Raw genomic sequence first — 23,853 nt, 5'->3', positions numbered from 1 at the left:
TCGAATCGAGTGGATCGATTTATTGCTCGCTGGCCAGAATCATCTTCTCACGCTCATGTGTTCTCGGCGCCAGGTTAGTCTTCTTAGTATGCTTGCGCACATTCTCCTCGCGCCTCTTAATAGCATTGAGCTCCTCGCGCTTGATTTCACCAGCCTTCTTGATCGGCTTGGGTACATGACGCTGGCGCTTGATGCGGCGAATTTGAGGCATGTGCGAGTACCGCTGGATAAGAGCTTGATCGTACTCTAGCTTGGAACGCTGACGGGCAGTCTTGACTCCACTGCGATCCGATGCCTTGGCACGCCAGAGACGAACATTGCCATCGTCCGATCCTGTCAAGACATACCTGTTGTCAGGCGTGAATGTTGCCGAGAAAACACGTTGCATCCGCTTTGTGTGGTAAATGTCACGCGAATGACCAGTTGATCTGTTCCATAGGCGGATTGTCCGATCGTATGAGGCAGTGACCAGCTCTTCACCCGTGGGACTGAAATCAACATCCATAACAGCAGCCACATGGTCCTTCAGGACATTGAGAGCACGGTCCATCTTTCTCATATCGAAGATGTAGGCGTTGTGATCCTCGTTCGCCACGGCAAAGTTGAATGCTTCCATTGGGTTCCAAGAAATGGCGTTAGATGCCAGTCTCAATGTCGTCTTGTGCACCGGCTGGGAAGTGCGCAGGTCGTACATGATGACTGAGCGGTCCATAGCAGTTGAAGCCAGGATAGAAGTCTCAGTCTGGTTGAATGCAACCGATGTGATGGTGTCAACGCTGGTCGGCCAGTGCATAGTCTGCGATGGTGTGGATGACGGCCGGGAAAGGTCATAGATAGAGATGACACCAGAAGCCGCAGCAAAAGAAGGGAGGCTCCGATGATGCGTGACACTGGTGAAGGCACTATTTCCGAGATAGGTTGCCATCGGTGGGGCCTCAGATGATGAGTTGTATGGATCCCACAATTTAATCGTCTTGTCACTCGCGCATGACAAAAGTTTTCGCTCCGGCGTCCAACACAAACCCTTGACCATGTTTTCATGGCCTTGGGTATTCCAAACCTCGCCCTGCGTCGTTAGATCCCACACCTTCACCACACCATCACCACTGCCACTTGCAAAGCGTTCAAGTGAGCCGGGGTCCTTTGCCATAGAGTAAACACCGTCAACGTGTCCGTTACCCATCTGGGCTAAGAAAGGAGCAGCAAACATGCGCTCCATCTTGATCGCATTCAGGGCTCGAGTATATTCACGAGCCCGCTCAAAAGGATGTTGAGTCGGGTCGAGATTCCGCGACTGGCGAACGACAGCGGACCCGGGGGCCTGTTGCGACGCCGTGGAGCGGGAGAGTGCTTTGATTTTCTATAATCCATTAGCATGGCTATCCAAAAGACATAATTTCAAAGAAAAATACCCACCATGGTGCCGTTGTGAAAACGAAGTAGAAAAGAAAAGAAAAATGCCAAGAGCGAACTTTTTTTCTGTTTGATTTGCCAAGCGGGCGGTGAGAGGACAGTGAGCTGCCGCCAGCTTCGAGCTCCCCATTCGACCTGATCATCAACCTCTCTTCAAACCACCATCTTCTATTGTTCTCCTTTCCTTTAATTCTCTATCTCACTCACTCGCCATTTGCCGTCTTTTATCATGTCATCCAAGGTCTCGCCACGGATCCAAGAAGTTCGAGATCTGGTGAAGGAGGATCCCTCGAAAGCAGCGACCAGTTACCAGAAGATTCTCTCAGAGGGCCCCGGATCTACAGAGGCATCTTCACGAGACTATGAACATGCCTTGATTGGGCTGGGCGAGTTGCATCGGGATGCGAAGAAGCCACAGGAGATCGCGGACCTCATCAAGACCAGCCGTGATACCTTCTCGTCATTTGCCAAAGCGAAAACAGCCAAGCTGGGTAAGTTGCGCGCTAAATCACTTCTATGGAAATAGCCTAACTGTGATTATTCAGTCCGTCAACTTCTGGACCTGATTAGCGAAATCCCCAACACACTCGAACTCCAAGGCAACGTCATCCAATCATGCATAGAATGGGCTATTTCCGAGCGGCGATCGTTCCTCCGCCAGGCCCTCGAAGCCCGACTCGTTGCAATCTATATGCAGAAGCAATCCTATTACGATGCGCTCACTCTTATCAACTCTCTTCTCCGTGAGCTGAAGCGCCTGGATGATAAGCTTATGCTGGTGGAAGTACAACTGCTCGAGTCGCGTGTGTACCACGCTTTGGGCAACCAGGCCAAGGCACGCGCTGCTCTGACAGCTGCACGGACGTCGGCCGCCTCCGTTTACACGCCACCGAACCTGCAGGCCGGTCTGGATATGCAGAGTGGCATGCTGCACGCCGAAGACAAGGATTTCACCACTTCATACTCCTATTTCATTGAAGCGCTTGAGGGGTACAGCTCGCTCGATGAGAGCGACCTGGCCACGGCGACATTGCAGTACATGCTTCTGTGCAAAATCATGCTGAACCTGGTGGATGATGTCACACAGCTACAAGGCTCGAAACAAGCGCAAAAGTATGCCAGTCCACGCCTGGAGGCAATGAAGGCCGTGGCACGGGCCCACGCCAACCGGTCTTTGGAGGAGTATGAGAAGGCTCTTTCGGACTACAGATTCGAACTGGGCAGCGATGTATTCATCCGAAACCACCTCCGTCGTCTTTACGATGCAATGCTGGAACAGAACTTGATCAAGGTCATTGAACCCTTCAGCCGGGTCGAGCTGGACCACATTGCGAAGATGGTGGGTTTAGACACACAGCAGGTGGAAAGGAAGCTGTCTCAGATGATCTTGGACAAGGTGATCATCGGTGTATTGGACCAGGGCTCGGGGTGTCTGATTGTGTACGATGAGACAGAACGGGATCAAGCTTACGATGCCGCACTAGAGACCATTGAAAAGCTCGGCAATGTGGTGGAAGGTCTGTATACTAACCAGGCGTCTCTCCTGGAATAGAAAAGATGGGAAATGTCCAATGCAGTTGAGACAATGACTTGATAGGAAATAATCAAGACAATGCACGATCACCTCAATAATTACCGTTAGATCTGCGCGTAATTAGTACTTAACATGTGAACTACATCTTATATGTCTAGCTCCTAATTATTCATCAAATCTCAACTGCAATTTCCATGTAGAACAATGACTTTTCTCCTCTGGACGGTGTTATTCGCGAGTGTCCGAAAAGGGTAAAGCGCGACGGGCAAAAGAATCGCGACCTCGCATCTCCACCATCTCGCATCTTTTTCCCCCATCCATATCCTCCCAGCACTGTTTTGTTGCTTGATTTCTCCACAATGCAAGCTCCAATGCAGCAACATTATGCTCGGGCCATGCCCCCAAATGTACAGCGATCTCCAGCCGCGCCCCGTCGCCCCCCAGGGCCAGGTATGTCCCCTTTCATCTGTCTCCACTCATTCGTCTCGGCTCTAACCTTCCGTCTCTATAGGTGGCGCAATGCCTGTTCCGATGCCACAACACGCTGTTGCCCAACAGTACATGGCATCGCGTCCTATGCCCCACCCGAATGATGCTGCCCTTCGGCGCAGCCGCAAGCCGACCGACAGGAACCTCCCCGACGGCATTGAAGATGTGATCATCGGTGAGGGTGTTCAGCAATATAAAAACCTCCGCGACTTGGAAAAGCGATTGGATGCTGCTGTTGTTCGGAAGAGGCTGGATATCCAAGACTCTATCAACAAAACCGTCAAGAAGTATCGGACTATGCGCATCTGGATCTCCAATACTGTCGAAAACCAGCCATGGCAAGGCCCGGGCAACAACCCAGGCTCCGGCCGCTACAAGGTACGCATCGAAGGACGACTGTTGGACGATGAAACCGACCCTACGGTTCCCGATGAGGATGAGAAAGATGAAGATGCGATGGACCACGACGCGGCCGAGGAGGATAAGGCAAAGAAATCCGAATCCAAGAGACAGTCCCAGCGCTTCTCCCATTTCTTCAAGGCTATCACCATCGACTTTGATAAGCCCGTCTCGGCAATCCCCGAGGAGGTTAAGCCGGTTAACTGGTCCAAACCCAACACACACCCCAACACACCAGCGCCCCAGGGTGCCGAATTTGATAGTCTACAGTTCTCCCGAGCCTCGCAGGACAATCTGAATGTCACCATCAGCCTTGTCCGGGACGAAGTTCCAGAGCGATACAAGCTGAGCAAGGAGTTGGCCGAAGTTCTAGATGTCGAGGAGGAGACCCGGAGTGGAATTGTTCTCGGAATCTGGGATTACATCCGAGCCATGGAATTGCAAGAAGACGAGGAGAAGCGACAAGTGCGCTGTGATCACCGTCTACGCTCGGTATGTACTTTGAATGTCTGGTCTTTCTAGTATCCGCTAACAAGCTCTGTAGATCTTTGGCCGGGAGCAAATGTTCTTCCCCCAGATTCCTGAAAGCATCGGTCCTCACACCAGCCCTATGGAACCAATCAAGCTTCCCTACACCATTCGCGTCGACGAAGAGTTCCACAGTGACCCAACCCCGACCATCTACGATATCCAGGTCGCAGTTGATGACCCGCTGCGCAGCAAGATGATGGCTCTCACTCAGAACCCAGCGTACACAAGTGGCCTACGCCAGATCTCCTCGCTTGATGACCAAGTTGCTTTGATTGTCCAGGCCCTTACACACTCCCGTGCTCGCCACTCATTCTACACTGCTCTGAGCAAGGACCCAGCCAATTTTGTTCGTCGCTGGATCAGCTCTCAGCGCCGCGACCTCGAGACTATCATGGGTGAAGCTACCCGTGGAGGCGGTGAGGATGGTAGCGGACCTGAGTTCCGTTATGGCGGCGTTGACGGCCCGTGGGACTCTGAGGTTGCTAAGGAAGCTGTGCGGTACATGCTGGCTAAACCCGAAGCTGCGGCTGCTCGGTAGATATCCTGCTTGTCTTTTTCGTTTTAAGTCGCATGTCCACACTGCCAACCATTACGAAATGAAGATGGGTTGATGTATTCTTTTTTTTAATCTGATATAGGGCACTTGTGTGGTGTTCGGACTGGTGTAGCCGGGGTATGACAGGCAGGAATTGTTTTGAAATCTGTATTCTAAGAATCCGATACTATCCAATATGATTCCGGATTTATTTCAATAATTGTTTGAACAAAAGACCCATCACGCCAGGCGTTGTTGTCTCTGGACCAGTATAGAAGAGGTCGGACCAATTTCAAGGGAAAGCAACATAAAAAGGAGTCACAAACATCTCAATCAATCATAAAGCAAGCATGGACAAAAGAGGGAAGAAAACTTCACAGCACTCAAAGACACATAGATTATAAATAATAACCTAAAGTCCCATCCAAACCTCAAGCACCAGGCAAAGGAAGCTTCGCGACAAGCTCTGCTCTCCGTTTCCGCAACTCCTCCCCGAGACCCGAGTCCACACTCGAAGAGACCTTTTCATGCAACGAGGAAAGCTCATCCTGCAAAATAGCGGTCTCCTGCTGCTCCAGCTTGGAAGCCGCCTCGAGGACAACATCATGCACAATATCCTCCTTGGGCTGCGCATCCTTCTCTGCGCTAACAGGCTCTTTCTTCCCCTTCTTCATGCCAGCAGCATCAGCCGGAGTGCGGAAACGCTTGAGAACAGTCTCGACCATCTTGGAAAACCAGTAGAAGTTCAAGAAGTTCAAGATCAAGTTCGATCCGACGTAGGTCACGACCAGCCACGTTGGTACACCTCCCGCGGTATGCTCCTTGAACTTGGTGATCTCGGCATTGGCGCGCGCGCAGGCTTCGTTGACACACAATCTACCATCGCGGGCTGGGTAGAAGACATGTGCGTTGATGCTCACGGGTTCAGAGAGTGGGGCTGCAGCTGCAGACCAGGTTTGCTGAAGCGCATTCCACATGTCCATGTACACAATGACGGTTTGCCAGCTGCCCCAGACGAGGCGGCAGGCGAAGAAGCTGAAGAGCAAAGCCATGCCGTTATACCATTGGGCGCGGCTGCCGGTCATGTTGACTTTGTCGAGAAACCAGTGGATATTAAGGAATGGGCTGGAGAGCTCATAGAGGATGAAGGTCGGAGCGAAGTAGTTTAGGAATGGTCTCTGCGGAAACTATGTTAGATGTTTCTCGAGTTTGAAAAAGGAAAATGCAGTTATGCTGATCTTCTTGATACTGGATGTATCTATATCAGGCAGATCGGAGACGCAACTTACAAAGCCTAGACTAAACACCCACAAGGCGCTGACAGCATGGAAAAGCATGCCAAGGCCAAACATGCGCACATGCACAATGCTGACAATCAGGTCATATACGAAGTATCCCACGGCCAAAGCCTGAATAAGACCACAGGCACCTGTATACGCGAAGACCCGCTCACCGGAGGTCATGGAGCTGCGCTCCTTGTCGAAGAACATGACCCACAGGGCGGCAACGTTAATGACAATGCTCTGAACAAAAGAGACAGCATGGATATCCCAGTTCAACTTCGTCCGAGGAGTGAGCTTGTTGTAAGACTGAGGAAAGAGGATTGGCGAGAGCCGAGGTGAGAGAACTGTATGGATGAACAGGTAGAAGGCAAACGCTGCGATAACCTCGTGGATATGGTCGGCAAGTGTCGGGCAGTTCAACCGGATGGTATAGGGCTCTACAAAGCTCCGCAGCCATTCCGGGGGCGGTGGGAAAGGGTCCAACATCGTGGGATGTCCCCTCAACCAGCTGTGATCACCCGATGTGGGGGAAAGCTCCTTGAGGTTCGGAGGTCGGAATGTAGATCTATATGCGGTTGAGAGGGCACCCTATCCTGTCTATCATGGAGAAATGGAAAAGGGAAAAGAAAAACTGGAAATGGAAATGGAAACAAAGGAAAGCCCAATAACCATGAATAGGGGAGAAATATGTAGCTCCATCCGAGAATGGAGTAGAGAGAAGATGACCAGGTGAAGCTTGCCTCGGCATAGCCTCAGGCAGCAATGATTTGTTGGGAGTCACATGATCACCTGCCTTATTCGTTGGGTCGGGCTTTGTCGACTTGTACAGAGGTGACAGATGATGGAAAAAGACAATTAGGTCTACAAGGACTAGTCATTCGAAGGAAGATTTCAAGCAGCTAAAAATATGGTTTGTGATCCAGAACAATACCCGTCAACAAGTGACCACATACATGATACATCTATACAATCGAACTACATCACAGGTGTATTGGAAGAGTACAAAAGAAAATCATCATTAAACAATACACCTTTATGGTCACAAACGAAAGTCATCCAAATCATCCAAGCACTGAAACACAGAAACAAAAGTGGTATATGAGAAAGAAAGAAAACATTCATGGTGCAAGCGCCCAACTCCATCCAAAACAAAACATATCAATCAAACTGCAACATCAGTGCTGCCACTAGAGGGAGCCAACAGCTTAAGAGCTTCGGCTTCCGCAGCCTCATTAGCCTGCTGGATCTGGCGGGACATTTCGTGATCCTCATTCTGGTCCTCATTCCCAGAATGCTCTCCGTCCTCTCGTGCTGTCTGCGCATCGGAGCCATCGATAGAAATACCATCATGGTAGTCCTCGTGGTCGTGCTCAGCGATTGAGCTCTCCGCCACGTTGTATGAATTCGTGGAGCTCATTCCGCTGACACGGCGTTGATCTGAGGCATCTGTAACTACACTGTCGACGATGCTGCCAGAGTAGCTTGTCTTGCGCTCCGTGCCTGCATTGCTTGCTGCGTAGCTTGTTCGACGGTCAGTGCCAGCGTTGCTCGGTGCATAGCCATGTTCGGTTTCAGTGCCAAGGTCGGATTCTGCGCAGCTTGTCTTCCGGTTGGTAGGTGCGTTACTTTGCACATAACTAGTCTTGCACTGTGGACCAGCATCTTCCGCTTCGCTGGCTTGCTCGTCCTCTTCGTGGAATGGCTCGTTCTCTTTGTCGACAACAGAAATTGGACCAGCCCAAGAAGTCTTGCGAAGAGAGTTCGATTTGACAGAGTGGCTGCGCTTCAAATTCGTGATGCCAGATTTAGCACTCACCTGTCGGTCCACACCGCGGTTTCCAGTGACGTGACTTAAGCTAAGAATCCGACGTTCCTTTCCGATGTTGGGCTGCACAGCAACTTTTCCAGCCTGGAGCGAGGTCGGGGTTCTTTTCAAAGCCATTTCGACACCATTACCAAGCAGACTGCGACTGGGCTCTTTGGCAGTACTGGCAGTGCTCGCCAGACTAGGACTGCGAGCGCCTGTGCGTGAGGAACGGGTACTCCGAGTGCTACGGTTCCTCTTCAGGTTCATGGCTTGCGAGCCATTGGATCGGCCGAGGAGAATAGTACGAGCATGGTCGAGCACACCCTCCAGGATGCGTTTCTCAAGGCCATCCGCGCGGTCCTCCATCTGTCGCATCTCTTCGTGGCGTATCTCTAGGGCCGTTTCAAGACCGGACAGATCCTTGCTGAGCTTGTTGTTTTGCTTGATCAGGTCTTCTTTTTCTGCTCTTAGGCGATGAATCATGTTCAGCATAGAATCCTTCTCTTCCTGCAAGCCAACGAGCTCCACTTCCACCTGCTCACGCTGCGAAACTCTTCGTTCAAGAGCAATCGCAGCCTCCTCAGCTTCACGTCGCTTTCGCTCGGTATCTTCAGCGACCAGCACTGACTGGGCAGCGAACATCTCATTCATTCTGCGAGAGTTTTCCATGATATCCCTGTGCATCTCATCCAGCTTCGCCATCTGGGTAGCAGAGTGATCGGATTCCGGCGGATTCGGGGGACGGCTGAGCAGTGCGTCTAGTTTCTCATGAACGGGACCGCTCCCATTAGTGGCGCGATCTAGCAACTCATTTAGTCTCTCATATATTTGATCATTCGAACCCGCTCCTTGATCAAGAGCACGATCAAGCTTCTCATGGAGTTGGTCATTCTTCGAGTGATCAAGGAGAGTGTTCAAAACCTCGTGGACTTTGTCGTTCTTAGCATGTTCCAAAATATCGTCGAGTTTGCTGTGTAGCGGAGTATCTTCTATGGCGAGTGTACGGTCTGGTTCCGGTGGAAGCAGCGCAGGTAGCATTGCTGGGATACTTGAAGACAATGCGGACAGTTCAGACTTGAAGTCTTCTGCTGATTTCTGGGAGTGATCGTAGTGCTGGCTGACGATTGTCAATATCTCCTGCACAGATTCCAGAATACGAGGGTGAAATTCAAGGAGCTTGCTCTCCACTCGATCAGTGGCAGCTGCAGCCCTTTCGTTTTCAGCTTGAGATTGCTCCTGGTGCGATCTCACATCGTTGTGCATGCTCTCCATTTGCTGGCGGGACTGATCGACTTGTTCCATGAGAGCCTTCGTGTCCACACTTAACCGCTCACAGGTATCATTAACACTATCGCCCATAGCACCGATGACAAGCTTGATGTCCTCGGCAAGGCTTCTCGTACTTGTCAAAGATTCGGTGTGTGCCAGATCTCTCTGTTCGGTTTCTGAGAACTTCGACTGGAGGGACGTATGCGCATCTTCATACTTCGCCAAGACTTCGGAAATTTTCTCGTCAATCTTTGTGCCAAGCTCCACAATGATGGCGGCCCGCGTCTCATCGTGTTTGACTATTGTAGCGGCATCCCGCTCCTCCTCTTCGGCCTTGACTGCATCTTCATCGCCCCGAGAACGTTCGAATTCTCGGTTGATCAAGTCGGTGAGCTCCTTCATGTTTTCGACGGTGGTGAAGCTCTCTGCGGTGATGGCTAGTCCTTCGAGGAGCTGTTTAAGCTCGGTCAGGCCTTCGGTGCTGCCATCAAGCTTGCTTTTGAGTTCGTCCCCGAGCTCGCTGACGACAAACTTGGCTTCATCGATTTTCTCGGCAAGACCACCGTGCTCAACCTTGCGAGCATCGAACCCTTGGGCGGTCAATTCGTTATTGGCCTCCATCGTCTCTCGGAAATCGCAGACAAGTGTCGAGAGCTCCTGGATCTCCGTCTTGGTTGGAAGAGTATTCACATCAGGAAGCTTAAGCTCCTCGATTTGAGTCTTGACCTCGAAGATCATTGCTTCCACCGTTTCGATATCAGTTTTAAGTAATTTATCGGAATCTTCATCTTTGGTTTTACTCTTCATCTCATCTAGGATAACCCAGACATCTTTGATGAGACCCTCCAAAATGCCGATTTCAGACTTTGTGGGAGTCTCGGCTTCGACGCGACTAGAAAACTGGGCAATCGATTCTTTTGCCTCTCGGATCATGGTCTCCAGGGCTCCAATGTGCTCAGGAGTAGCGACCTGGTCCGGTGAAGGGAAGACAAGTTCATCGATCTGGGTCTTCGCACTCAAGAGTAACTGCTCGAGAATCTCAATATCCTTCTTTCGAGCCGTCTGATTGTTCTCGTCGCTTTGTTGAGTACTCATCTCACCCATGGCAAGCTGAACTTCGTTAATCGCAAGAAGGACTTCATCAAGGTGTGAGCGCTTGAGAGTATCCTCGGAAGCTTCTGCGGCATGAGGAGTAGTTTCAATGGCCTCGATCTTGTCATGAAGCTCAGTAATAAGCACTTTCAGACCGTCAATGTCAGGTCCAATGCTGGGCTCGTTTGCCAGGATGAGTTCACCGCCGCGGGCGGTACTGGTATCATCCAGTTCTTTGTTGGAATCACGGAGAGAATCCATTTCAAGCTTCACATCTGCGAGACCATGTTTGATGGTATCGAGAATCTCGGAGCTGTCGAACTCAGTTGGCTTCTCCAATAGTTTCTTCAGGTCGTTACGGATTGAGTCAACACTATCTCCGAATGCCTCGAGGAGCTCACTTGTCGCGGACATCGTGGTTTCGTTGCCGTCTGTACGCGACGTCTCCTCGCGCAGGGTGTCGAATTGTTCACGGAGTGCGGATATGATCTCGTCTTTCTCAGCACCAGGTTCGGCACGAACCACACTCATCTCCATGCGCTCACGGAGGCTCTCGAATTCATGCTTGATCGTATTGACAACATCATCGCCGGGGTCATTCTTGTGGCGATCAGCAGCCTCTCGAATAGCATCCAATATCTCATCTTTGTCTTCAGTGGCATTATTGCGTAGGAGTAGAGTGGTGATGGTTCCCCGTAGGTGCTCGAACTCTTTTTCCATGGCGTCCAGAAGCTCAGGTGTATCAGGAATGCCTCGCGGCGCATTCATAAGCGTTGAATCTGTAATGGTCTTCTCCATATCAGCGTGGAGAAGTCGGAATCCCTCTTTCACCGTGTCAATTACTTCTTCCTTGCCGGATAGATCGGCCACAGTAACCACGTAAGTTTCGATCTCCTTGCGAACGATATCGAGGCCATCCTTGATGGCGTCGAGGACTTGCTCGGTATCTCTTCCACCGGCGGCCGAGTATTGCTTAAATTCCTCTTTCATGCCTTCGAATAAAGATTGGAGGCGTTCTGTCATCTCCTCCCCAACGTTGGTATTTGCGGTACTGATAGCCTCGTTGAGACCGGAGGTGATTGCCTCCATGAGGTCGTCCTGGTTGAGCTCAATCTCCCGGGTGATCGAATTGCCATTGTCAATGCCTTCTGCAATGGCAGCCAAAATTTCCTCGCGTGAGATGGAGGGCTCTTGGACGTTGGTGCTGAGCGCTGACTGCTGGCTGCTTGCCGAGGCTTCAATACCCTCAGCGATAGCACTCATAATTTCCTCCTTGGAGACGCTAGGCTGACCATTCACGCCGAGCGAAGCCTGGGACTGCTCAATACCTTCGACAATCGCATTAATAATCTCCTCCCGGGAAAGAGTGGGCTGCTGATCGTCACTGTCTTGCTCAGGCAGTGTAAGAGCACGTGAAACAGAGTTACTCGAGTTCTGAATGCCATCAGCAATGGCGTTCATGATCTCATCCCTGGAGATATTCGGTTCTTTTGACAAGTGCTCCATGCCTTCCAAAATGGCACCCAGGATCTCGTCTCGAGAAATATTAGGCTCCCCGTCGTTGTTGGGGGAAGAACGTGAGTGTTCGATGGCATCCACGATGGCGCTGAAAATCTCTTCACGAGAGGGCGTCTGCTGGACGTTGGTACTGAATGCTGATTTCTGGGCATTCATTGAACTTTCAATGCCCTCGGCAATGGCATTCAAAATTTCATCACGAGAGATGTTCGTGTGAGCAGTAGCAAGAGCTGATTGTTGAGCATCGAAGGCTTCATTGACCGCATTCATAACATCATGGCGGGAAATGCGTGGCTCATCCATCTCTCGAGCCGCAGTGAAATGGGCTTCGAGGCCATCAGAAACGGCATGGACAATCTCGTCGCGGCCAAGGCCAGAGTCGTATGAGTCCTTGCTCAGTGTGCTTTGTGTCATGGAGCCGGCCAATGCGCTGAGGATTTCGTCCCGGATAGAATTTAGTTGACTGACATTGTCTTCATCCAAAGGCCTGGAGGTGCTGTGGTTGCCCATTGCCCCAGTGACAGCTTCAATGATATCATCGCGGATGGAGTAGAGGTGATTGACGTGGTCCTCATCCAACGTCTTAGGCCCTGTGCTGCTGATGTCCATCATTCCATTAATTGCTTGCAGAATCTCATCCCTAATGGAGTACATGTGATGGACATGACCTTCGTCCAACTCCTTGGAGCCTGTGCTATTCGTAGCCATTGCTCCGACGACTGCTTGAAGTATTTCGTCACGGAGAGAAGTCAGATGACTGACGTGGTCGTCGTCCACAGATTTGGGACCTGCGGCATGGCTTGTCACTACCTCAGTAATGGCTTCAATGATCTCATCGCGAACAGAGTGGAGGTGATTGACATGGTCCTCGTCCAAAGACTTGGGCTGCATATTGTTCGTTGCCATTGTCCCAGTGACCGCATCGAGAATCTCATCGCGGATCGAATAGAGATGATTGACATGTTCCTCGTCTAAAGACCTCGAACCTTCGGTATGGCTCGCCATAGCTTTGGAAACAGCATCGAGAATCTCGTCGCGCATCGAGAGAAGATCGCCGACGTGTTCCTCGTCAAGAGATCTAGAGGCAGACTCGGGCTGCTTCTCCAAGCATTCGCGGATGGTCAAGATGATCTCATCCCGAGAGATGCTTGGCTGATGCTCGATTTGTGGAGGAATGAACTTCTGCATGCCGTCCTCAACGGCTGCGAGAACCTGGTCGTAGGTGACCGTCTGTTCATTCTGGGGCTGGTAAGACTTGAGACCTTCTTCAAGGCATGTGAGGATCTCGTCTCGTTCCAAGCCAAAGTTGTTGAACTCGATTTCGGGCTTGTAGGTCTCCCAGGCTTCACGAACAGTCTCGAGGATATCTTCTCTGTCCATTCCAGCACCTCGCGAATGGGCTTGGGGTTGAGGTAGTTCAAACTCATCGAGTGCTTTTTTCACAACAGAGTAGATTGCGGCACTGTTCATGGTTGATCTGAATTCGGACAAGTCGGACGACTGCTGCCGACTCTCATTGATAGTAGCAGCCAGCTGCTCTTTGAGGTCGTCCAGGCTGCGGTTGACAATGGCGGAAACTTCCTCTGGGCCAGCGGCTCTAGGCTGCTCCTCGGGCTCATCATTGGAACGGGAACTCTCGATCTCGTCTAATCGGCGAGCAAGTTCTCGACCCATGCCCAGAACCTCACCTCGTAGTTCACGTACCAACGATTTCACGCCGTTGGTCATTCCACCTCCTTCGATGACGCTATTCTTGACACTCCTAAGAATTGCCAGAACTTCTTCCGGGTTATTGGGTGAAGAGCTACCCTCCTTCTCAGAGTTAGAAAGGTCTAGTGCACGTACAGTTTCAGGGTGCACGGATCCCATTGACCCAGATCGTCTCGGCTCGGAGGAGGCATTCCCAGATTGGATATTATCGGTATTGGCGCCCCTACGGTAAGATCGCACGAGGGCTTTGCTTGCAGGATCCTCTTTGACGAGATTGAGGATCTCCTCGAGCATAGCAGTGACCTTATTATCGGAATCTTTGTCCGAAGCGCTAGTTGCTGGTCGAGATTTGATTTCCTCAACGACCTCTAAGATCCTTTCCTCACCTTCCTTAGTTGCCATCTCGCGCAATACCTTTTCGAGCAAAGCAAGGGCTGCGGAACCGTCGGAAATCGGAGCAGGTGAGACGCAAGACTCCCGGTCAAATGCGAATGGATTAGGGCTAGGCATGCGAGGCACGGAGTAGCTCCTCTTCGAAACTGGACTATCCGAACCCTTGGCGTTAGGCCCATCACCACCCTTGAAAAGATTGCTGAATTCAAACCTTGTAGCCTCAGCGTCCAGGTACTTGTTTGTAAGATGAGAGGACAGATCCTTCAGACTCTTGCGAATGTCTTCATCGCGTGCGTTGGTTGCCGCCTTGAGGCTAACCAGGTCGGTGGCATTGTCTTTGCTGCGTCGGCTCAAATTCATCATCTCACGCTGCAAACTGCTTGCAATGTCCGTGAGACTGTGGATTTGATTTGAGAGGGTGTCCATGCTTGCATTCTTTGTGGGATAAGCTTGTGGCTCAAATGGCCCAGCGATCATTTTTGGCGGTTTGGAAGGTGATGGAGGGTCGGGTTCTAGAGGTAGCTGCATATTTTGCAGAGCCAACATTGTAGCTGAGGTTGGAGTACTCTCTCCCAATATTGGCTTGGATAAGTACCGACTCGAAACGGAGTATTTCATCTCGCGGTCCACATCTTGACGGAGCACTGGCGAACTGGTTGACTTGGTAGGGTCGCGCGGCTTGGTCCCATCAATAATCGTCGCACGAAGAGGGCGCTCTGGGGATCTGTTATCAAGGTAATTCAGAAAGTCGCTGCGCGCATCTTGTCGGGTATCTTCAGGCTGTAGTGACTGCATGCGCTTGTGCTGGCCTTTGACCAACGACCTCTCTGGCGAGGAAGACTTGAGTGGCATAGGATTTGTTGTGTAAGAGCTCGGCGCATTATCGCTAGGTCTCTCTGTAAATTTTGCGGCCACTGCTTGAATGTTGGGAGAAACATTGGACCTCGTCGCAGGGCTCATCGGACTCATCGAACGAGGATTCATTGGTAGCGGTGGAGGCGCACGCTCGGGATCCGAACTGTCCCACCTGCGTAGACCGCGTTTTAGCATTTGTTTGAAATCACCCATGGGTTCCGCGAAACAAGAATCAGAAGGCGTTAGTTGCGAAACCTACATTGGAACTTTGGACTCGGAGTATGTCAGTGAATGCCGGACCAATTCCCGGTCACGGGGGGTATCCTTCTCTGGGGACACCATGATGTCTTCGTGAGTGGATTATCCAGATGTCTCAGAGAGGTATTGACAATATGGATGGAATGTATGTAGGGTATGTGTAGAATGCGTTCAAAGTAAAAACAAGGTCGTCAAGGAGGAAACGCTGGAAGAACAAAACAAAGCTAACAATCTCAGAGCTCGGTAGAGGAGAGAAAATTACCGGGAGATCAGCTTGATAAGTGGAAAGCAAGTGGGGATGAGGAGAAAGAGGAGCTACGCAGTCTTGTATACATCACTCACGGCCCTAGCAACCGGGGCAACTGCGATCGTCATGTAAACACAACCTGAGTCAGCGGAATCAAGGCAGGCGGTGAGCAGGACTGGGCCGCACCTGCCCTACACCGCCAAGGCTGGGCACAACATGCAGATTATGTCATCATCTCCTCCGGCCCCGGGGCTCAATGGGGAAACTATCCCCAAACAGGCTAGTCGCCATCTGTCGGTAAGTCAACCAATCAGTCCACAACACACAAATCGCTACTGTGCCCTGAAACCCTCTACCTCACATCCGCAAAAACGAATACTTCGATCTTGACCGTTCCGTATCTCGACAACCAGCCATCCTCGCCGCCCCCGGGACCTTCACAAAATGAAGTGTACGTCTTCACCATTCGACTCCCCTTACGATTTATATGCTGACAGATATGTTACAGTCATGAAAGTGGGCCGTGTGGCCATCATCACCCGTGGCCGCTACGCCGGTAAGAAGGTACGACAAGATCCTGATCCTCCCCGAAATTGAGCACGAGAATAGAAAGAGGCGAACGACCTGCAAGCGAAAGACTCGAGATTTGAAAGAGCACAATGCACTATGGAGGAACTGCGCGACAAGAAAAAAATTCGGAGTGCTAATCAGGCATTTTTGTTCGAATTTATAGGTCGTCATTGTCCAGCCTGTTGATGCTGGCTCCAAGTCGCACCCCTTCTCCTACGCCATTGTTGCCGGTATCGAGCGTTACCCCCTCAAGGTGACCCGTGGTATGGGCAAGAAGCTTGTCGACCGCCGCAGCCGCATCAAGCCTTTCATCAAGGTCATCAACTACAACCACTTGATGCCCACCCGTTACACTCTCGAGCTTGAGGGTCTTAAGGGTACCATCACCAACGACACCTTCAAGGAGGTCTCCCAGCGCGAGGACGCCAAGAAGACCATCAAGAAGGCTCTTGAGGACCGTTACACCAGCGGAAAGAACCGTTGGTTCTTCACTGCCCTGCGTATGTTTGGCCCAGGATATACATATATGCATATTGGAACTTGCACTAATTATCCGAAACAGGTTTCTAAACGGTTTCCTTGGGCGTTTTGTCGTTTTGAGCGCACTGGTCTAGGTGAAGGCGAGGTCGAAAAGCCATCGAGAACATTCGGTCCCTGCGAGCATGGGATGGGAAAACATACGCCATAGCTGGAAACAGATTCGTGAATGTATCGATGAACTCCAGTTTTCACGGGGGCGCCACTTCCATACCTGGTGTCCGTCTGAATGAAATGGAAAATGAACAATTATTTCAAAATCAATGTTGTCTATTACCTGAAAACTGGTCGACATCTTCCTCTTTCGCATAGGCCGGGAAGAATTTTGGTCTGTCCTCTCAACACAGATCATTCCCACGCCTGGATGACCCTGTAGCTATGTGGTTTGTCTCAGGGCATTCAATCTCATGGTTTCATTGCTACGATCAATGTAACCATGTCTATCCGTAACGTGCAATCGTAGTTTTCAAAAAGCAATTACTTACATAGGCCTCTCGTCTAGTTTCAAAGAAGACTCTAGATTCCCGATCACGACGAGGATGTCGAGGAAGCCCCCAAAGGTCTAGGTCCTCATGTCCATGCTCGCGGATACAATTATAGATTGTCTTCCTCCACAGTCCATATGCATACCACATGTGAACCCCACACCCGCCAAGACATAACATACCTCAGCGATATGGGCATCAGCGCTTGAGTATTCAACACTAGCAGGATTAAATCTTGAACTTATTTCTAGCATATAGCATGCATGCTTGTGCTGATATCCCACTGCTATTTCAGCTTTGACAGCGCTCGAGTATTTCTATCTCAAACAAAGAGTCGCTTTGATTCCAAGTTCCAGTGAACAACTGAAACATTCTGATCTCTAGTAAACAAGGGGACAATGGTCTTTGAACGATATTCTCGATTTAATCTTCGAATAAGAGAAACGCATTCTTTATCTTCATTGTCTTCTTTTTACCTTAGTCTCCACGGGCCCAGAATAGGATATTTCATTCATTCCATACACAGTATTTATATAGACCACTGATCTCTTATTTCAATCAAGTATTCAAACACCCAGTAGGGTCCATACCAAGCTGCAAGTCAACAGATCGCCAGCCATCTAGTTCTAACCATGGCCATTCCTTTAAGAACCATCCGCGAGCACGCTAGGGAGAAATGGTTGGACAACGAGGTCCATCGACACTACAACATGCCCATGGTAGCCGTGCGAGCCACGCCTCGTATCCTGATGCACTGCAACGTGTACCGCGACACTACTTCCCTTCTGAAGACATCTGTCAGTATCGACAAGTGGGTCAATGCCGAATATTTCATCTGGGAGATGTCCGCAGGGCTAGCTGACAGCGGCGTAAACCCACAGTGGACGGAATTTTTCGAAGAACAATACCAGGAGCAGTGGATGCAGATCCAGAGCGAGTTCAAGGGCATAGCCGATCTACCTGAGAGATTCCTTCACGAGGTTCCGGTCCCGCCCTTCCAGGTTGCAGAGGTGAGAATCAAGACTAACAAATTCCCGTGTTATTGGCGGCTCAGTGCGAATACAGGCCAACACATGATTGACACCAGCTTTTGGCATCTTTGGAAGTTGATTCTCCAGCAAGACTCGCTCGTCGTTGGTCCCTTTGAGGTTATTCTTAAAGCACCCTTGCGTACTCCTGCCGGGGAGGATTCTGTCCATCCTTGGAATATGTCTCTATCCAATGACCACCCTGGAGTTGTCAGTCGTGATGATGTTTCGTATCTTCGCTGGAATCGTGCGCGCAATGATCCCGCTCCATTAGATTGCAGATGCCTCTCTGAAGCGCAGCGAGATAGTATCCCTTCACCTAGCCGCAGCCGATCACGCTCTACCTCAGCTATTAAGGACTTGCCGCAACGCATGCGAGATGATCTGTTTCTTTAACATAGTAGGGAGTACCTGGTAGGTATTTATCAGGTCTCCTTTTTTTTCGGCCGTATATACGGAGTACTACATATATATTTCTTTTATCTTCCCCCACCACGAATCTTCTACTTCACATACAGTCTACTACGCTAGTATTTCTCAAAAATACCATACATATTAAGAAATAAAGGTTGACCAAAGTAAATACTAATATAAACTGATACTATCATGAGGGTGGGAATATAGAACGAGAGCCTGCATGAGAGTGCATAGCTGTCGGGTGCAATAGCCGATTGACTCCAACATAGTACAACATAGTAAATCATACGATACCAAGAATATGTGAAACTCGGAGTTCCTTTCAGGTGGAGTCTATTCCGTACACAACAAAGCGACCACAAAATACATCCCCTCATGCGCGGCATCATGTCCGACAGCTGATTCCCTTGGCACACATGTTGGCGTGGTAATGCAACAACTGCCAAGCCAAGGGCAAAGCGCTTCGAGAATATTTGACAGATAAAACGCCTGAAAAAATAACCCGTATTCGCCTGATTTCATGTGATAATCATCTCAGTCGACCAATTGATTTACAAGGCAATACAATTGAATCCTTGACATCGAGAGCGCCAACGCTAAGTGACGCCTCAGTTTGACATGTGAAATTGATACATTAGCTAACAACGGATCACGGGCCTCCGCGACGCTAGATGTCCATATGTAAGCATCTTCATGCCAATCGCCACTCCATTTTAGACAAGTAGGGGAGTGGCGTGCTTTGCCACAGTTTAAATGGGGATTTTCGACTACACAATATTCTAAAGGCCCCAAAAGCAATGATAGGATGTATTTTTTTGGGCGGTATTCTGGGTAAAGGGTACATGAACAGAAAAGGCAGAGTTTGTACTTTGTAGATGTCAAGACAACCGTTGCTGGTCAAGACCCACGGTATACAGGGATCTGCACAGTAGCTTAATCGTAATCGAGTGGGTTGCTAGTCGATCGGCGTAATCCCGAGCAAAAGAGAAAGAAGAAAAGAAGGGAAAAAACGGAGGGGGGCAAAAAAAAAACCATCGCCCCGGCTTAGAATTTCGATGTCCATGGCATAACTATCTGTGTCGACATCAGTTTTTCATGTGCCGACCACAATGGAAAGCCTGGCCACCTTCTCTCGGCTTACCCTGATAGTCGTACCGAATACATAACATTCCGCATTCCGTTAGCCGCATTGGGAACACCAGTTAATATGTACGAAGTGCCAAGGTACCTTCTAAGTTCTATCTCTCAGATAAACCATCTGGACCAGTAAATATAGTAGTAGTGTATGCCTATCGAACGCAACCGTTTCATAGAGTCACATCAAGCGCCGAAATTCGGATGACCCTGCGAATCACTTCGCCCGTCCCATGCCCGGGGTCGGCAGAACGATCTCCAATCCGGCTAGGACCTTGCGCAATCTTGCTCCCCCTACGGAGTACATTTGGACCGGAGGCTGTTACGTATTCCCGAGAGTAGAAGCGGTTCGAGGGGCCGACGGTCAGGCCAATAGGCGGGGACATGACTAGCATCACCAATGTACGTGCAGGTGGGCTAGACTCATATAACTTAGAAGCCGAAGCATCAGCCATATTCTGGCAAACTAGCCCCGATCTGCGGCCATCTGTCACCGTCTAGGCGGTTTTCTTATGCAGATAAGCAGTCTCGTCCAACGAAAAACGGTGGAACGGACGAAAACAAGGTTTATCTTGCGAAGTCTCCCTTCATTTGAGTTCAATGGATAAATTCTGGGGAATATCAAACCCTGGGAAGCACCTGGGAAGGTAGGAATTGACCGTGGAAGAGAGATAGAACAGATCATTGATAGACACCCAAGTGGAACCACCTTTTCACAGACCCGCAATCACATGCGAAAGCACCTTATCAAGAATCCATCGATTGGGATTTTTCAGGATTTTGGCAATCGAAACAAGTATATTTGGGATACGTCAACTATAATTAGCCATGCAATTGCTCGGCCGGTTTCAGTGCATGTCCAAAGTCAATGGATTGGCGTGGGATCACTTAGAATCGGCCATTGAACCCTTGTCTTCGTAAAAAAGATGGGAAAAAGAAGATAGCAAAAGAATATAGCAAAAGAATATAGCAAAAGAATATAGCAAAAGAATATAGCAAAAGAATATAGCAAAAGAATATCGCAAAGAAGAAGTAAGAATCCCAAGTAGAGGACTGAAATAACCCGAGAATACGATGTATGGCAAATGATGCGATTGCGGTAGGACCCATTGCATAATGACAGCGCAATCACATGTGAAAACCCTTTTTTTTCTATACAACCCAATTTATTCCTCCCTCCCTCTCTCCCTCTCTCCCTCTCTCCCTCTCTCCCTCTCTCTTCTCTTCTGTATTCTTATACTATATCCTACTCAACTGACAATCTTTATGCCCCACGCAGAAGTAAAAATGGGTGAACCGGTCGTCAACGGCGAGAAGCACTACTCTCAGTTCCTTGACGTATGTACCCCACTACAGCCTAACAGAGAATGATCCTAACATTTCCAAATCTAGCATCTCACTTCTTATCCCATCATCTCCGACTCTATCTCCTACTACAAGGGCAATCCCTACGGAGCCAAGTCTCTCGAATTCGCTGACCAGGGCTACACCCGTCTCGCCAAACCCGTTCTACCCTACTTCTCCACTCCATACAGCTATGTCGCTCCCTACATAGCCCGCGCCGACTCCCTCGGTGACAAGGGTCTGACCAAAGTCGATACCCGCTTCCCGATCTTCAAGGAGGACACCCAGAAGCTACGCGGCTCCATCTACAACAGTGCCTCGCTGCCTGTCCGCGTCGCCGGCGATGTCAAGCACCATGTCTTCGATGTGTATGGCTCGGAGTACAAAAAGTGCGGTGGTGATGGTGTCTTTGCTTCGGGCAAGGCGGTTGTTACTACCAGCTTGGTTCTGTCGCAGGAATCCCTGGCTTGGGTTAGCACTTTCCTCCAGAGTAAGAAGGAGGAGGCGAAGGAGGTTGTCAATGAAAAGTACAACCACTGATTTTAGATCTCTTTGACCTTTGGAGCGTTCGTTTTCTTTGTTTTTTTTTTTCCTTTCTCTTTTAGAGAACATAATACCTCATCGCTGCTCTGTGTTGCCTTGCCCACTTTCTACTTAGTTCACGTTCCCAGTATCGACGTAATTATACCTCGACGCTAATTCATTGGATTTCGTCATATAACTCTCCATATACGTAGACGTCGAAAATGATGTCTTTCTTCAGTAAATTATCAAATATAATCCTCGAAGGAACCTAAAATAAAGAAACTGACCTCGAAACGCATCTGCTGAAACAAAGAACCATCGATAAGGGCTACGCACAGACCAACCCCAATGGGGTAAAATCAGTCTATCGCGTCGCGTCTCTCCAAACCCACCTGCAATTCACCATCACACCTACATAATCAAAATGTCATCGAATCGCAAAAGACGCGTATGCAAACTCAACCCTTAGTTTATCCACCGACTAACCCTCTTCCCTAGACCAACGAAGCACCCGAGACCGAGGTAACCCCAAGCGCTCGTCGCAGAAGACAAGCCGAAGAACCCGCCTCATCACCCGCAGCATCCAGCGACGATGACGAACCCAGCGCACCGACCAGCACCGACGCAATGGTCAAGAAATTGGTGCGGCTCGCCCTAGCTAGCGAGTATTCGCGGCTCCCGATCCGGCGCAACGACATCAGCGCCAAGGTGTTAGGCGAGCACGGCTCGCGACAATTCAAGCTAGTTTTTGATCAGGCGCAGCGGGAAATGAGACAGCGCTTTGGTATGGAGATGACCGAGTTACCGGCGCGAGAAAAAGTCACCATTAGCCAGCGACGGGGTGAGTTGGATTCCATGTCTTGCTTTTCTTTGTTGCAGACCCATGCTATTTCTAAGTATTCACTACTGACATGGCATGGCATTCCTGTACTACAGCCGCGCAGAAAATTGAAAAGCCTTCTTCGGGTAACAAGTCCTGGATCGTTACTAGCACCCTGCCGCTCGCATACCGTTCCCCCGATATCCTCATTCCGACAAAGGCACCCTCCCTCTACACCGAAAGCACATACACCGGCTTGTACAGCTTCATTATTGCGTTGATTCTGCTGAACGGCGGTTCGCTGGCTGAGCAGAAACTTGACCGGTACCTGACGCGCACAAACGCTGAGGTTGCTACGCCGGTTGACCGCACGGATAAACTGCTGCAGCGGCTATGCAAGGAGGGGTACATTATCAAGACGCGGGAGATGGATGGCGGCGAGGAGGTGATTGAGTATATTCTTGGTCCGCGGGGTAAAGTTGAGGTTGGGGCTAGTGGTGTGGCGGGTCTTGTGCGAACTGTGTATGGGAAAAACAGGGGTTCCCACGAGAACTTGACTGAATTCCAGAGGGAGGACCTGGAAGACTTCGAGGGGAAGCTCGGGAGGAGCCTTGGGATTGAGCCGGCGACCATACAAGCTAATGGGGCGGATGATGCGAGCGATGTGAATGGGAACGGGGAGGAACGTGAGACGCCGCGGAGCTCTGGGCCTAGGCGGTCTTCGAGGCGTGCTCCTGCCCAGGAAGAGGAAGATTCTGATGAGGAAGAGTATGAGGAAGAGTGATTGATATGTCTACGATTGGCACGCCGTGATAACATTGGATACATACTACATGTAGGTATCTGCAACTTGATACCCAAGAATATTTGTGTTTTTAATCTTTGAAGGTCATTACTATATGTAGGCAAATTCTTCCTTCGAGCATATCCTTCATCTTCACACCTGATACTAGAGAGCATCATGTACTCATCGAGGGAGAACTTGGCTATATGATTATAGTATGATTTACAGATTTTGGATGGTAACACTTTAATAATCATGATATAAATCGGTATTCATTGGTAGGAGCTTCTCTTCGTTAGACTATATACGCATGCACATGAACTATGAGATGTACACAAATGACAAAATATATGTTTCCATGTCTCGTGGCGATCGATCGGGGTCGATCCTACAGAAATAAGTCTAGAACGGGCTTTTACATCGAACTAGGATGGAACTGATATGTATTTGGGCCCCAGATTGAACATGGTGCTATTCCTTGCTTGATATCGCTTGATATGAAGCCTATTTGAGGATCATAGGATCGTGATGCCCTCTCATTTAATCGGGTTACAAAGATTGGAATAAGAATTAATGTTATCGGTATAGCAGAAAGAAAGAGAGGAATTGAAGCAAATATTTTACAGTCTTGACAGAAGGTACATAGTCTATGGGTGTACTACTGTCTATCAGGCGTCGCGCCAAGGGCTAGCTTCAGGCACATCGCACACATCCCGCGATCTATAGGCTAAGACAAGGAAATACAACATCTAAGGTACTTTAATTACCGATTAGTTATTGCCTACATTATTTATATATAAGTCTACAAGGAAAAGAAATTGTCATAAAAATGTGGTAGTCATTTCTACTACACAGCAAATCTACCTCGATCCAGTA

The 23,853-nt window shown here is 49.7% G+C and overlaps 10 protein-coding genes across 10 annotated transcripts; 6 read left to right on the top strand and 4 right to left on the bottom strand.

Annotated features, from left to right (window-relative positions):
- Positions 1–19: 19 nt before the first annotated feature.
- Positions 20–1,419, bottom strand: N7518_006459 (rRNA-processing protein SOF1; the record flags this gene model as incomplete). The annotated part of the gene is made up of 2 exons (XM_057187386.1): positions 20–1,360; positions 1,417–1,419. The coding sequence occupies 2 exons, from the start codon at positions 1,417–1,419 to the stop codon at positions 20–22; spliced, it is 1,344 nt and encodes a 447-aa protein (XP_057039089.1).
- Positions 1,420–1,642: 223 nt separating this feature from the next.
- Positions 1,643–2,965, top strand: N7518_006458 (proteasome regulatory particle lid subunit RPN6; the record flags this gene model as incomplete). The annotated part of the gene is made up of 2 exons (XM_057187385.1): positions 1,643–1,904; positions 1,959–2,965. 2 exons carry the CDS (start codon positions 1,643–1,645, stop codon positions 2,963–2,965), a joined length of 1,269 nt encoding a protein of 422 aa, XP_057039088.1.
- A 341-nt stretch (positions 2,966–3,306) lies between these two features.
- On the top strand, positions 3,307–4,904 carry N7518_006457 (SWIB/MDM2 domain-containing protein; the record flags this gene model as incomplete). Its single annotated transcript, XM_057187384.1, has 3 exons — positions 3,307–3,397; positions 3,459–4,327; positions 4,380–4,904. 3 exons carry the CDS (start codon positions 3,307–3,309, stop codon positions 4,902–4,904), a joined length of 1,485 nt encoding a protein of 494 aa, XP_057039087.1.
- A 428-nt stretch (positions 4,905–5,332) lies between these two features.
- On the bottom strand, positions 5,333–6,670 carry N7518_006456 (TLC domain-containing protein; the record flags this gene model as incomplete). Its single annotated transcript, XM_057187383.1, has 2 exons — positions 5,333–6,079; positions 6,191–6,670. 2 exons carry the CDS (start codon positions 6,668–6,670, stop codon positions 5,333–5,335), a joined length of 1,227 nt encoding a protein of 408 aa, XP_057039086.1.
- A 676-nt stretch (positions 6,671–7,346) lies between these two features.
- Positions 7,347–15,170, bottom strand: N7518_006455 (uncharacterized protein; the record flags this gene model as incomplete). Its single annotated transcript, XM_057187382.1, has 2 exons — positions 7,347–15,000; positions 15,088–15,170. 2 exons carry the CDS (start codon positions 15,168–15,170, stop codon positions 7,347–7,349), a joined length of 7,737 nt encoding a protein of 2,578 aa, XP_057039085.1.
- Positions 15,171–15,777: 607 nt separating this feature from the next.
- Positions 15,778–16,473, top strand: N7518_006454 (60S ribosomal protein eL27; the record flags this gene model as incomplete). The annotated part of the gene is made up of 4 exons (XM_057187381.1): positions 15,778–15,784; positions 15,842–15,897; positions 16,067–16,403; positions 16,466–16,473. 4 exons carry the CDS (start codon positions 15,778–15,780, stop codon positions 16,471–16,473), a joined length of 408 nt encoding a protein of 135 aa, XP_057039084.1.
- Positions 16,474–17,557: 1,084 nt separating this feature from the next.
- On the top strand, positions 17,558–18,349 carry N7518_006453 (uncharacterized protein; the record flags this gene model as incomplete). The annotated part of the gene is made up of 1 exon (XM_057187380.1): positions 17,558–18,349. The coding sequence occupies one exon, from the start codon at positions 17,558–17,560 to the stop codon at positions 18,347–18,349; it is 792 nt and encodes a 263-aa protein (XP_057039083.1).
- A 1,328-nt stretch (positions 18,350–19,677) lies between these two features.
- Positions 19,678–19,959, bottom strand: N7518_006452 (uncharacterized protein; the record flags this gene model as incomplete). The annotated part of the gene is made up of 1 exon (XM_057187379.1): positions 19,678–19,959. The coding sequence occupies one exon, from the start codon at positions 19,957–19,959 to the stop codon at positions 19,678–19,680; it is 282 nt and encodes a 93-aa protein (XP_057039082.1).
- Positions 19,960–20,791: 832 nt separating this feature from the next.
- On the top strand, positions 20,792–21,388 carry N7518_006451 (putative pathogenesis associated protein Cap20; the record flags this gene model as incomplete). The annotated part of the gene is made up of 2 exons (XM_057187378.1): positions 20,792–20,842; positions 20,897–21,388. 2 exons carry the CDS (start codon positions 20,792–20,794, stop codon positions 21,386–21,388), a joined length of 543 nt encoding a protein of 180 aa, XP_057039081.1.
- Positions 21,389–21,797: 409 nt separating this feature from the next.
- On the top strand, positions 21,798–22,977 carry N7518_006450 (MAGE domain-containing protein; the record flags this gene model as incomplete). The annotated part of the gene is made up of 3 exons (XM_057187377.1): positions 21,798–21,821; positions 21,872–22,214; positions 22,310–22,977. 3 exons carry the CDS (start codon positions 21,798–21,800, stop codon positions 22,975–22,977), a joined length of 1,035 nt encoding a protein of 344 aa, XP_057039080.1.
- Between the last annotated feature and the right edge of the window lie 876 nt (positions 22,978–23,853).

Source organism: Penicillium psychrosexuale (assembly GCF_028828465.1).
Source record: "Penicillium psychrosexuale strain IBT 29551 chromosome Unknown utg000004l, whole genome shotgun sequence".
In the NCBI taxonomy this organism is placed as follows: Eukaryota; Fungi; Ascomycota; class Eurotiomycetes; order Eurotiales; family Aspergillaceae; genus Penicillium; species Penicillium psychrosexuale.
Note: the sequence above shows the minus strand (reverse complement) of the source record. Positions and strands in the feature narration are given on the sequence as shown.